Raw genomic sequence first — 13,532 nt, forward strand, 5'->3', positions numbered from 1 at the left:
TAATATATTATTTACTTTTTTGAAAAATATATTTCTATTACTTTTACAATTAGGTGCATATATACACATTAGTGTAAAAACGCTTTCACCAATTTCTACATTTAAAAGAATTAATTTTCCATCTACATCGTTATGTTTATTTATCAACTTATAATTCAGTGACTTTTTAATGAGAATAGCCACACCCCTACTAGAGGTCGTTCCGTGACTGCAAAATATATCAAATTCTGAATTGTTTCTTATTTCTGTTTCTATGTTTTCATCAAAACGAGTTTCTTGTAAAAAACAAATAGAACTATTTTGACATTTAATCCATTCAATTACTCTGTCTCTTTTGGCTTTATGTTTAGTACCATTTACATTTAAACTACTTAAGTTTATTAGAAATTTAGATGCCATTGCAAAGTATAGTTTCATATAATTGTATTATTTCCTCACAAAACTGTCCATGCCTACAAACAATACAATTAAAACACATGTTTATAACAATCATATAGAAATCAGTAATGTATATCACTATATTTCTGTAAACATCAATTTTTTTTACGTTTTAGAATAGAATTTAGAATTAAATTATAAGAAATGACTGTAATATTTTTTTCTGTCTATTCGAAATAACATAAAAAAAAAATGAGACTACGCGCGTTATTCAGTGTGCACCAACATTTTTATGTTATTCCTTAAATAGACTACATTGGACAGAAAAAAACATTAAAAATTGTTCTCCCAAATTAACATATTTGAGTCCCATCGATCATAAACGGGCTTAACTGGATGAACTAGTTAACCATTGTCAGCTCCTGCGTCGATCTCTTATCCTTGATCAGCTACGACAAAAGTTGCCACAGGAATTACAAGCAACTCCACTAAACAACATTTAAACATTGGTAGCATCCAAGTAAACTTGGATTATTTAATCTCGAAGAAATTGATTATCAATGAAACACGTTTTGAGGGCTTTTTTTTACTAGTAGTTGTAAAATTAGCATTCACAACAAATGTATTATGATTCTTAAAAAATGAATTAAGCTTTTGTAGTGTATACATTTTACACATATCAACGATAATATTGTTTCGCAAGTCTGTTGCTCATATCTATTTTGTTAAAAACAAACGATTGAATAGTTAATATCAGTCAAGCATATCAATGCCATGCAAAGTCTTAATGTCTTCATGTCATCTTTTTGACATCATTGTACTTTGTGGTTTATCTGACGTCATTCTGTCATGTAGGCGTGCACATATGAACAACCACTTACCATTTTTAGCTACGCATCCTTTCACATGATCACACCTTAAATGTAGAAGCAATACATACTTTCAATTAGTCCTGCTAATGCTATTAGTAAATGGATAGCAAATACATTTTAAATGATTTTTCCTTTAATTTTATTATAAAAAAAGAAGAAATTGAAGGACATATTTTACAGTAGCACATTATTATGTGACAGCAATCAATCATAAATAAGCTTAACGATATATATTTCAATGTGCTATTTTCAAAAATTGACAAATTGTCATTCAATATGTGAAGCTACAATAAGTTGCGATGCCATGATAAGTGTTAATGTTGTAATATCTTATTAAGGACATACAAGAGAGAAAAAACATTCCACATATTAATTTACAAATGCACATAGCACGTGAATATATTTCGACATTCTAACTTTTTAATTAGTTACTCTTTTTGGAAATCATGGTATTTATTAGCAACAATGTTATAATAGATTATACATTAAATAAAACAAATCTTCTGTATTTAACCCAACATGTTATAAAACTAAAATAAATCATGGAGGTACTGCTAACTAATGTTTGATACATTAAAACGTATTGTTTGATTAGATTTTTTTACAATTAACACTAGATGTGTTGGTCAATACTGTATGAATATGGAAGTTAATTATCCTATAATTAGCCATTGTAAAAGAAATGATTATGGCAATGTAAATAACATGTTTTACATAAATCAGGATTTTTTTTGTATATTTATGCTTTTATATTTGTCATATATAAACCAGATGTGGTGCTCATAAACTATAAATCATTATACTGCATTAATCTTTACTAACGATGTTTTCATTTGTGTCACTTGCCCTTGCAGAGGGACAATCAAAATCGACGTTTTTCGAAGAAACTCTCGCACTGATTAAATACGCAACTCAGGTAACCTACAGTATCAAGCATGTCATATGATCACTAATGATCGAACATATTGTTTTTAATCAGGTATATATGTAACGTTATATTTCTTCCTCTGTGATATTTTATCCTGGGGATTATTTGTCCCAGTAATTGTTTTCCAGACATTGTATTTCACAGGTAGATTTTTTCCAGAGGAGGGAACATCTATCTGTGTTATGCAGATAATTTGTTCCAGTATATATTATCCGTTCCATATTTCGCAGCACCTTTTGTAATAGACTCCCATTAACTACTATGTGACTTACTCGCAATCAATATATACCTGACTATAATTATAAATGTTAAAAAAGGTAGAACAATTTTGCATAATTTATCGATCAAAGACAGGTTATTATGAGCATTTTTTTTTATTTTAAAGATATTAATATTATATTTTTTAATCTATTTCATTGTGATATTTTTCCTTGCATCTAATTTTAGTTTTTATATTCATTTATATAAAAAAAATGACTTAAATCATGATTTAATAAATCAGATAATATTTCACAGGTAATAAAATTGAGAATGGAAATTGGGAATGTATCAAAGAGACAACAACCCGACCATAGAAAAAACAACAGCAGAAGGTCACCAACAGGTCTTCAATGTAACGAGAAATTCCCGCACCCGGAGGCGTCCTTCAGCTGAAACCTAAACAAATATATTCTAGTTCAGTGATAATGAACGCCATACTAATTTCCAAATTATGAACAAGAAAATAAAATTAAAATAATACAAGACTAACAAAGACCAGAGGCTCCTGACTTGGGACAGGCGCAAAAATGCGGCTTCCAAAAAAAATATACTATTTAGCTATTGACATTGCGTTTTATCCAATATATTATTATGCTTCATCTGATTTCCATATTATCAACAACTGCATCTTTGTCCCCAGACAAAACTATTACTATAGTTAAACATTATTAGTTACCTAGTGTGCTAGTGACCTAATACGGTATATATGGGGTCAGTAAATTTCATATGGGGTGAGAGTGAAGCTCGAATCCCCATATGGAATTTACTGACCCCATACATACTGTAAATATTTTTTAATAACTATTCAATAGTTTGACTACCCAGATAGAATTTCATGGCAAAGGAAAATATATCCCAGGGAATTGATTTCCTCCGGATAAAAAAATAACAATAATTACTGTTACATTGTTTTTTCCACCGGATCAAATTTCACACGGATATAATTGTGCTTTACATATACAGCGGTATTACAGGTGAAATATCGTAAACTTGGTGATTAAAAACAAATTATTAATTTGATTCAATTCTCTTTTTTTCAGAAATGGTATAAGACAAGTTTACTTGTCAATTCATAATTTGTTTTCCAACAAAGAATGGTCTTCAAACTGTGTCAGAAGAGGAACATTTTTGAATGGTTTGATTTAAAGATATTAACTTATATATAAATAAAGATTGCATAGCATATACCACTATCATAAGGCGACTTTGCAATACACATCAGAGACACAACAGATACGTTCATGGGTCCCTGAACATCCATGACTATAAAAAAGTAACCAAACGCAGAACTCAATGTTACAAAATAGAGAGCTTATTGTTACAAGTCACTTTTCTAATAACATAGGTCATTATCCGGACTATCAAAAATAAATGATGAACCAGATGCACTTCTCAGAAATTATGCAATCATCTCTTGCATTTATCTTTATACCCAATGTATTAACTTCGCCCTTGCAGCATGTACAGAGCTACAATATAACTGTGTTCCATAAATTGTATTACCACAAGAAAACAAAGAACCATTTTTGGAATTTAAAATTTCCCAGTACAAACGACTATGTACAGTTGTAACTTTGTTAGTGATCTTGGAATTGCAGACAAAGCTTTAGAATAAAATTACACTTTACAGGTTCAAAGAAATGAGGAGAGGTTCATAGGACTGTTCCTACAATCTTATGAGACTTATGTACATATCAGTATAAATGTATCACCTTTCTGTCTTTTTACATCTACAGGTTTCTGCACATTTTCTTCCATATTGTTCATCGTTGCATTTGTTACACTCTACTCCTTTTGAATGATGACCAATCGGACATTCTAAAAGATATGTGGTTAACATTTGAAGGATCATGCAGTATGTTTTGTTAAATTCAAACACATCAGATTTTTTTTGGATATTGAAGTGATAGTGGAAGTATAGTACATATTTTTTTCCATAGAAAATCTACGCATAGCATAGATATACATGTTATAGACAAAAGCAAGTTTTATCTGATTTGCCCTATTCCATATTGTCATCACAGGAAGGTAATTTCCTAATATATTAAAACATTTTTTCTTTCTTTTACAGCTGATTCAATTATGTCATCAACGGAATGAAAGTAACTTTCGTATCTTTCTTTGATTAAATACTTATCTTATGTATAATATTGCAAACAATGGACCTTTTTTATATATCTGTTCAGTTTAAGAAAATTGTAATAGTAAACTAAATGCAAAAAAGTAATTAAAGCCTGATTGACAATAGTCCAATTAAACTTAAACAAACGTTTTCATAGAAAAATCAAAGATACAGGGTAAAATTAACTCGTTTTAAAGTTAAACCTGCAAAATTTTACAAATATCTTCATGCATTGTGTCTTACCAATACATACTCCATTCCTTTTGTGAAAATTGTCACAACAAAACGTCACTGTTATATTTCTGTATGTATCACCATGTTCAATCCTATATAAAGAGTGATTGTTATTAACTTTTTTGTCGTGTTTCTGCATGCATGTTTACAAGAATCTTCCCAATTAATCTTTGATAACATAACTTGAGGTAAAAGAATACAAGCTATAAAACTAGAGATAAATGACTGATTATATCGAACACAGTTTTTGGCATTTTTAGTTTTGTTGTGTCCATTCATACGGCGTCACGTATAAACATATATTACAAGGGTAACGTTCGTTATCCCTGAACGAGTTCACATATTGGCCAGCTTAAGTACGTCTATTGTTGCGGGATTTTCTCTCTGTTGAACACCTATTGGTGCCCTGCAGATGTTTTCTGGTCTTTGGTTTGGTTGTTGTTCCTTTGACACAGTCCCTATCTATATTCTCAACTTTATAATTTGACAATCACCGTTTTTACATTTTTAGTATACCGGTAAGTATTTGTATGTGTCTTTCAAAGAACTCTTTTGCAGAAATGATTTTATGCTGATCATGTTAGTCACATGTTTAATTTAATCTATCAAGTATCTATTTTATTTATAGAACTTGAATAATAAAGTTGGTGAAAGTTGATATTTATGTTTTGGTATGCAGCTGATGTTATTATTATTAATATAACAAAATCAACAAACAGTTTGTTTAATAATTACAGTGGTGGATCTGGAAATGTTCATTTTTTGACATTTTGTTTCTCTACATAGGTTTTGAATTCGTCGTATCAAACCAAGAGAATGCATATTTTATTTAAACAAGGTCAAGCATTCTATCATTATCAATAAATATGTTGGGTAAAACATTTTAGTATGCTTTGTCAAATGGTGTGGTGATTGACATTTTTTTTAAAGATCACATGAAAACGCAAGCAATCTACTTCTAAAAGGCAAAAATATTACTTTGCCTCATTAATAAGATTAGCAAACATGATAGAACCATAAACTTTAAGGTAGATCAAGAATAGCAGGAACAAAATTTGAAAAGAAATTAAAATAGTAGTTTGTGATACTAGTATACGGTCATACATGTATTCATACACGAACTTTGACATTTTGAAACATTAACACGAAACCAAAACTTTAGTGCAGTAAAATCTGAAGTACACCGATAAAACCGGAGGTTTGCCTTTCAAAGATGACAAGCTTTATACAGACACAGAGAAAAATTGAAATTTGGTTAACCAATACATACAGTTTAATTTACTAAAGAAACAGGCGATAATATTCCATATAAAGATACAATATACACCTTCAAATGACACATCACCATTAATAGATCATGTACATTGTATTTACGAATCATCATCAAACGTTAATTGCATCTGGCCAAAATGATTTCAATGGCCGAGTCCTATAAGTTAATGATTAATTATCAAATATTCTACAATGGTTCCTTGAGATTGGAGAAACACTCCATAATCGAAAATATGCAAGGAGTGTAAGATTTGAAGGAAGGGAATAACTTGATAATATTCAAAGATGGAGAGTTGTCTCATTGTCACTCAAACCACATCTTCCTATATCTATGTCAGCTCGTTAGATGTAATTTCATTCAATGTAGAAAAACACAAATTATTATACTTCCTGTAAGAATGTCCTTCTATAGAAAAATTGCTCTATTTTTGCATAGTTTTTTAAAGAAATATATAGCGTTAACTGCACTATGCGAAAATAGTATGCCTTGCTGTTGCAACAGACTATTGATTTTCATGTCAATCATTGTCAATTTCACGTGCAAAGGCGGAGCTTAGTTGCTTTGACAGACAAGTGGGTTGGATTTATAAGCATGGCAATTAATAAACTATAACAATTGAACAATCAGGGGGAAATAAAAGATATATTCATTTAAATTTCTCTGACATTTTAAGAGACTTTAAATTATTGTAGTTTCTGTTAGAACGTTTTTGTTCTTTGTTTACTTCTGCTTACTGCTGTTGAAGCCAAAATTGTTTGAATACTTTAGAAGTAATTTGTTTACAGATAAATATTTATGATCCGCTATCATTGTTTTTTTTTGTAAGTTATTGAGTTATATGAGTATTGTTTTTATACTGCAACTTAAATTAATAAAATCATAGCTTTTTTAATCGAAAAAAAACTTTTGTATCCCTTAATGGACCTCTGATTGTGGAGAAAGTGTTCCATGATGAAATTGCATAGGCGGATCCAGGGGGCCTGGGGTGGGGGGGCGCCCCCCCCCCTTTCGTGGAAAAAATTTGGTTGATTATATAGGGAATCATTGAAGCATGACTGGAGCGCCCCCTCCCCCCCTTAGGTCAGTCAGCGGGCCCTCCCTTAGGAAAAGTTCTGGATCCGCCACTGAATTGACATTATACAAAATATAGCTATGCTTCTATATTTAGGAAATAAACACAACTAGTTGCAGTATAAATACATCTATATGCAGAGTTACATTAAGCCCATTTTTTTATACTGAAATACACTACTGTCAGTATTCAAAATAGTAAACAGTCAGTATAATAATGATATTAATAGTATTTTGTTTAACATTGACTATGGAAAATAGTAGCCACGGTTTGAGACAATAGTGCACTCCCCTTCGGGTCGTGCACTATTGTCTCTCACCCTGGCTACTATTTTCGCATAGTCAATATTAAACACAACATTATTATATAAATATCATACGATCTTAAACATGGTTTAAGAAAACATAGGATTTCTGACACGCCACGTACAGATTTTGTTTCTACAAGATGAGATGAGCAGCTTAAATAGTTCAAGCAATACTAGCGACAAAAAGCAAGAGTTACTCGACAAAAGTGACAGCAACAATAGTGACAGTAACATATGTTACAGCAAACATAGCGACAGCAACACTAGCGGTACCATCAATACAGATAGCAACAATAGTGATAGTATCACCATTGTAAATAACTTTAGATATATCAACTGTAGTGACATCAACAAACAGGACAGCAACTATAAAGAAAGCACCACTTGTGACACTAGCAAAAGAGGTAGCATTGATATGGACAGCAGCAATAGTGATAGCAAAATTAGTGACATCAACAATAGCGCTAGCGATGGTATCAATAGAAATAATAACAACTTTAAAGCCAGCAACACTAGTGACAAAAACTACAAAGACAACAACAGAAGTGACATCAACATAACATGTAATAATGACAGCAGATCTAGCGGTAACATCAACATAGACAGCAACAATAGTGACATCAACAATAGTGACATCAACTATAAAGACGGCAACAATATCGATAGCAACAATAGTGACACCAATTATAGTGACAGCGCTAAACGTGACAGCCCAAAATCCGATAGCATCAATAGTGACAGTAACTCAAGTTTCTGCAACAATAGTGACAGTTTAATACTGACAGCAACACAAGTGACAGGTAAATAAGTGACAGAAACACTAGCGACAGCAACAATAGTGACAAAAACAACGATCGTGACAGCAACAATAGTGACAGCAGCATAGAGACAACAACAATAGTGATAGATCAATAGTAACAGCATCAATAGTCACAGCAATAATAGTGACAGCAACATTTGTGTCAGCAATAATAGTGACAGCAACATAAGTGACAGTAACTCAAGTTACTGCAACAATAGTGGTTGATCAATAGTAACAACATCACTAGTGACAATAATAATAGTGACTGCAACAATAGTGACAGCAACATTAGTGACAAATATAATAGTGACAAATACAATCGTGACAGCAACATTTGTGACAGCAGAAATAGAGACAGCAACAATAGAGAAAGCAACAATAGTGATAGCAACAATAGTGATAGCAACATTAGTCTCACAACAATTGTGACAACCACAATAGTTCCTTCAACAAAAACAATATATTGGATTCAACCTATTACCTTTGTTAAAGTTAAACAAACATATGTTTTAATCGGCATACACAAATCTCAGACTTTGAAATGCTATTCACAGCAACTCTGACACTTATGGTTTTAATACTACAGTAAATTGTAGTGTAAGTGACTCCTATATGAAATACAAACAGTCGAAATCTGAAAAAAGTTCATAGACTGATTGCTTGAATCATTAAACATGTTTAGTGACTAACCAACTTTAAATGAACCCCATTAACTAGTCATATATTATCTATCCCGCGATGAATTTGATTGCATCCATTTCAATGCATGTTTTGTGGCTGACATACATTAGAATTAGACAAAGTCATCCCAAGACATGCATGCATGGTGTTCTTTCCTTGCAAACTACAAAATTGAACATGCCGACTAAGACCGTAATTGAAAGCACATACATGTATAGTGCCAGTTTAAGAGATCAACTGTTATCTACATTTTCAAATTGTTTTATCCAAACCAAAAAAGAACAGAAAAGTTATTGATGTTGATCACAATTTGTATATTTTAACACAACATGAAAAAATTAATCAAAGATTTCAACAGAGAACAAATTGCAACGAGTGAACGAACAACAAATTAATCCAAGAAAGCGCGTAGCGCATTTTTATTATGTCTGTTTAGTTCACTCATCATATAAATATAACGGAATTTGACGAGACTGTCACCAAAGTGAGAGGTTAAGCGCTTTAAAACCAGGTTTAACCCACCATTTTCTACATTTGAAAATGCCTGTACCAAGTCAGGATTATGACAGTTCTTTGCCATTCATTTTTGATGTGTTTTGTCATTTGATTTTACCATGTGATTATGGACTTTCCGATTAGATTTTCCTCTGAATTCAGTATTTTTGTGATTTTACTTTTTACTAGATATGCTGTTTAGTCACATGTTAATTTTTTTTTAATTTAAAATCTTTAATTAGTTATTCTTATAACTACATAGGCAAACGAATGTTGTTTTTAAATTAAAGTAGAAAATATGAAGAACTATATCCTTTTCTACACATTAACAATTTGTTTGATCCGTAATCTTGAAAACGCCTATTGTTGTATGACTTCATATGAGTGAAATAACCACGTTTATTTCATGTTAAGAAATCAATTGGGAAATCAATGTAACTAATTGGAACCAATGTAATAACACAGTTTAAAAGACCTTATAGCTTCAAATAATTATAACATATATATAAGATGATAATGTACGTACTGTACGTTTTAGTAACAAATACAAGAGTTTCCTTTCATATAGAAGGTACTGTTATAATGAATAAAACATACCTTTGGAATTCGTTACAAACTCCATGTGGTAGACTGTTAATTTGAACACTGAAAATAAATAAAACATTATAATAGAATATCCATTTCATACTGCTAAAATGGAATGATTTTATTGAATACACAATTCAAGGAAATAAACTATATATATATATGCATTTCATTCGATTGGAAAACGGAAATATTTCTAATAATGAATATGAGTATCACATTTCATTAACTTCCTGTCAATCCTGTCAAATATTTCACCTTGTATTACATGTATAAAATCCTCAGAAAATAGGTTTATGTACGCGTTAATATATTGCTAGTTTCATTAACAACAGTGTTTGCTAGAACATTATCAAGTTGTGCATGATCTGTCAAATGTTCTTGATATTGTTGGTTACTAAGTGCCCTTGTTAAACCTTTTATGCGAAAGAGTGGAATCAACGTTAGTTTCGGGATGTTCATAATATTTGATACATTGGATTCCTGTTATCTTTTAAATGTGATATGCTTTTACATAGTATGCGTTGTTGTATATTATGATATTTTTAACAATAATGTGTCCCAGGTACACGGATGCCCCATCCGCATTATCATTTTCTATGTTCAGTGGACCGTGAAAATTAGATAAAATCTCTAATTTGGCATTAAAATTAAAAAGATCATATCATAGGGAACATATTTACTAAATTTCAAATTGATCGGACTTCAACTTCATCAAAAACTACCTCGACCAAAACCTTAACCAAAACTTAAACCTGAAACAGAACAGACAGACAGACGGACGAACAGATGAACGAATAGACGGAGGCACATACCAGAAAACACAATGCCTATACATTGGGTTTAAAAAGTATTGTTCTATAGAAAACCCTATTCCAAGTTAAACACTAATAAATTCCAAACTAAACTGATGCTAAAAGTATTATAAAACACGTCCAAGATTTTAAATTTTCTCATTCTACAAATACATCAAAAGGTATGCATGGTTATCTGTAGCAAGCATTCGTCTTTTTTTATTATCATTTATGGCAATTTTAGTATCGATTTTTAATCTAAAGTCATAAATGAGCATTACATATATTTCAATGTTGCCCTAATTAGTTGTTGTTTTGTTATGATCAGGATAAGTACAAAACGGAAACACAAAAACACAAAATAGCAAAAAGGATGAAAAGTAAATGTTTCGGTCACAAACGTATATATAAATATATATATTAAAAATTAAATGCACAAAAAGAGTTTTTAAAACAGCATTGTCTAGCGCTCTCATCCATCTTGGGACTTTTCAAGACTATGAACGTCGTCATTGGGAACACAGTAGTATTATGACGTAACGTCATTGTTGGTAACATATTAGTAGTATGACGCGACGTTATTGTTCATGTAACTACTAAGCATTAAGCTTGGCGTCAAACACTTTTATGAATTTTCTTTCTAGTTCGTTACGGTATTCTTCTGTTCGTTCCGTACATTTGAAGAACGGGAAAAATTTGAATTTTCCTCCCGCACAAATGTCTAAATGTTCGCTCAACGGAATGTGTCTGTACTCGTGTTGCCGTATTTGTTGTTTATGGATCCTGACCCGTTCACACACACTATTTCCTGTTTGACCTATGTAATTGTCTTTACCATGTTTACAGTTGACACATGTTATACAATAGAGTAAATTTTCTGATTTGCAAGTCATATTTCCGTTTACTGTAAACATTTTGTTCTGCCGATTTCTAAGTAATTATAATTGTCTCTGGAACATACTTCACAGCGTGAATCGCCACAAATTTGTACGGATGATATGTTTTCAACTATATCAAATCTCGCTTTTGTAATTTGGCGTTTACAATTTTTCAGTTGTCTTCTACTATAAATGATCGATTCGTCTTTTACCAAATTTTTCATTGTTTCACTTTGATGTAAATTCGGTAAATTCGATTATATTAACTTGAAGGCATTCGGTAATGACGGATCATGAGTAGTCACAAACGGGAGGACAGCATCGTCGGTTGTCTGTTCCTTCGGTGTTCTAAGCTGATTTGTAGACATTTTATTTGTCATCTCGATACTGTCATTTATAGGTTTTAATGGATATTTCTGTTGTAAGAGATACATCTTCAGCTCTTCTAACCTTCTTTTGCGAAGAGTTTTATCCACTACAATTGAATATACTCGCCTTGCCATTCAATATGGAATGTTTTTTTTTGTATGTGATGGGTGGCATGATTCAAAATTTAAATACTGGTGTGTATCTGTCTTCTTGTAATAAATATCCTTAATGATTTTATTGTTGGAGAGTTTAATCTAAATGTCTAGAAATGGGAGTTCCAAGTTACTACTTTCAATAGTTAATTTTATTGACGGATACAATGAGTTTATAATTTTATGGATTTTTTCTAGGTCGTCTGTTGATTTAATCTTCTTGTAATAAATATCCGTAATGATTTTATTGTTGGAGAGTTTAATCAAAATGTCTAGAAATGGGAGTTCCCAGTTAAGACTCTTTTTGTGTATTTGATTTTTAGTATATAATTCTGTACACTGCTCGAAAAGAAACTTATTTTTTAAATAAATATATTTATATATATATATATCACAGTAGCATGGGTTCGAATCCCGGCGAGGGAAGAACCAAAAAAATTGCGAAAGCAAATTTACAGATCTAACATTGTTGGGTTGATGTTTAGGCTTTCGCAAATTTTTGGTTCTTCCCTCGCCGGGATTCGAACCCATGCTACTGTGATATCGTGACACCAAATCGCCTGCACTGCAGCCGTCCCGCTAGACCACACGACCACCTGGGCTCTCAAAAAAAGAGCTTTCTTTGGCCGTGTGTTACCTTTCCTCGTCAGTTTTAATCTAGCGGCGTACTACAGTACATGATATATAAGGCATGAAGATGTTATTGTTACAGATCAGCTGTATTATCTATAGTAATGGATCCTACAAATTAATGTAATATACAGTCACAGAAAATAATTGTATTTATAAGTACGTCTGAGTCAGTGACAACTCTACAACAGATGTATCCATCGGATCGCCATCAATGATGGTGATACATGGCTGTGAACATAATGTATATACAACTCGTCTAAACATCAACCCAACCATGTTAGATCTGTAAATTTGCAAATTTTTGGTTCTTCCCTCACCGGGATTCGAACCCATGCTACTGTGATATCGTGACACCAAATCGACTGCACTACAGCCGTCCCGCTAGACCACACGACCACCTGGGCTCTCAAAAAAAGAGCTTTCGCTGGCCGTGTGTTACCTGAAATCATATTTTACATACATATATGACTATAAAACAATTGCAAATTTGACGATAGTACACATGTAGTCGAACTTGATAGGAGCTGGATATATTCATATTTCAAATAATGTTTAACAGTACATACTTTACAGATTCCAAACATTTAAAAAATATATATCAAAATGATATATTTTTTCTATATGATTATGAATGGAAAGCAATGTATCCGATATCAATGCTGGAGCTCATCTAAGAATACAGGTGCCGAGCCTCTC

At 31.8% G+C, this 13,532-nt stretch overlaps 1 protein-coding gene across 1 annotated transcript; it reads left to right on the forward strand.

The window, feature by feature from the left end:
• The first annotated feature begins 7,592 nt into the window (after positions 1-7,592).
• On the forward strand, positions 7,593-8,255 carry LOC139484174 (putative uncharacterized protein DDB_G0277255). Its single transcript, XM_071267906.1, has one exon. It carries the CDS (start codon positions 7,593-7,595, stop codon positions 8,253-8,255), a length of 663 nt encoding a protein of 220 aa, XP_071124007.1.
• Positions 8,256-13,532: the final 5,277 nt, after the last annotated feature.

This window comes from Mytilus edulis, chromosome 8, assembly GCF_963676685.1.
Source record: "Mytilus edulis chromosome 8, xbMytEdul2.2, whole genome shotgun sequence".
NCBI classification, from domain to species: Eukaryota; Metazoa; Mollusca; class Bivalvia; order Mytilida; family Mytilidae; genus Mytilus; species Mytilus edulis.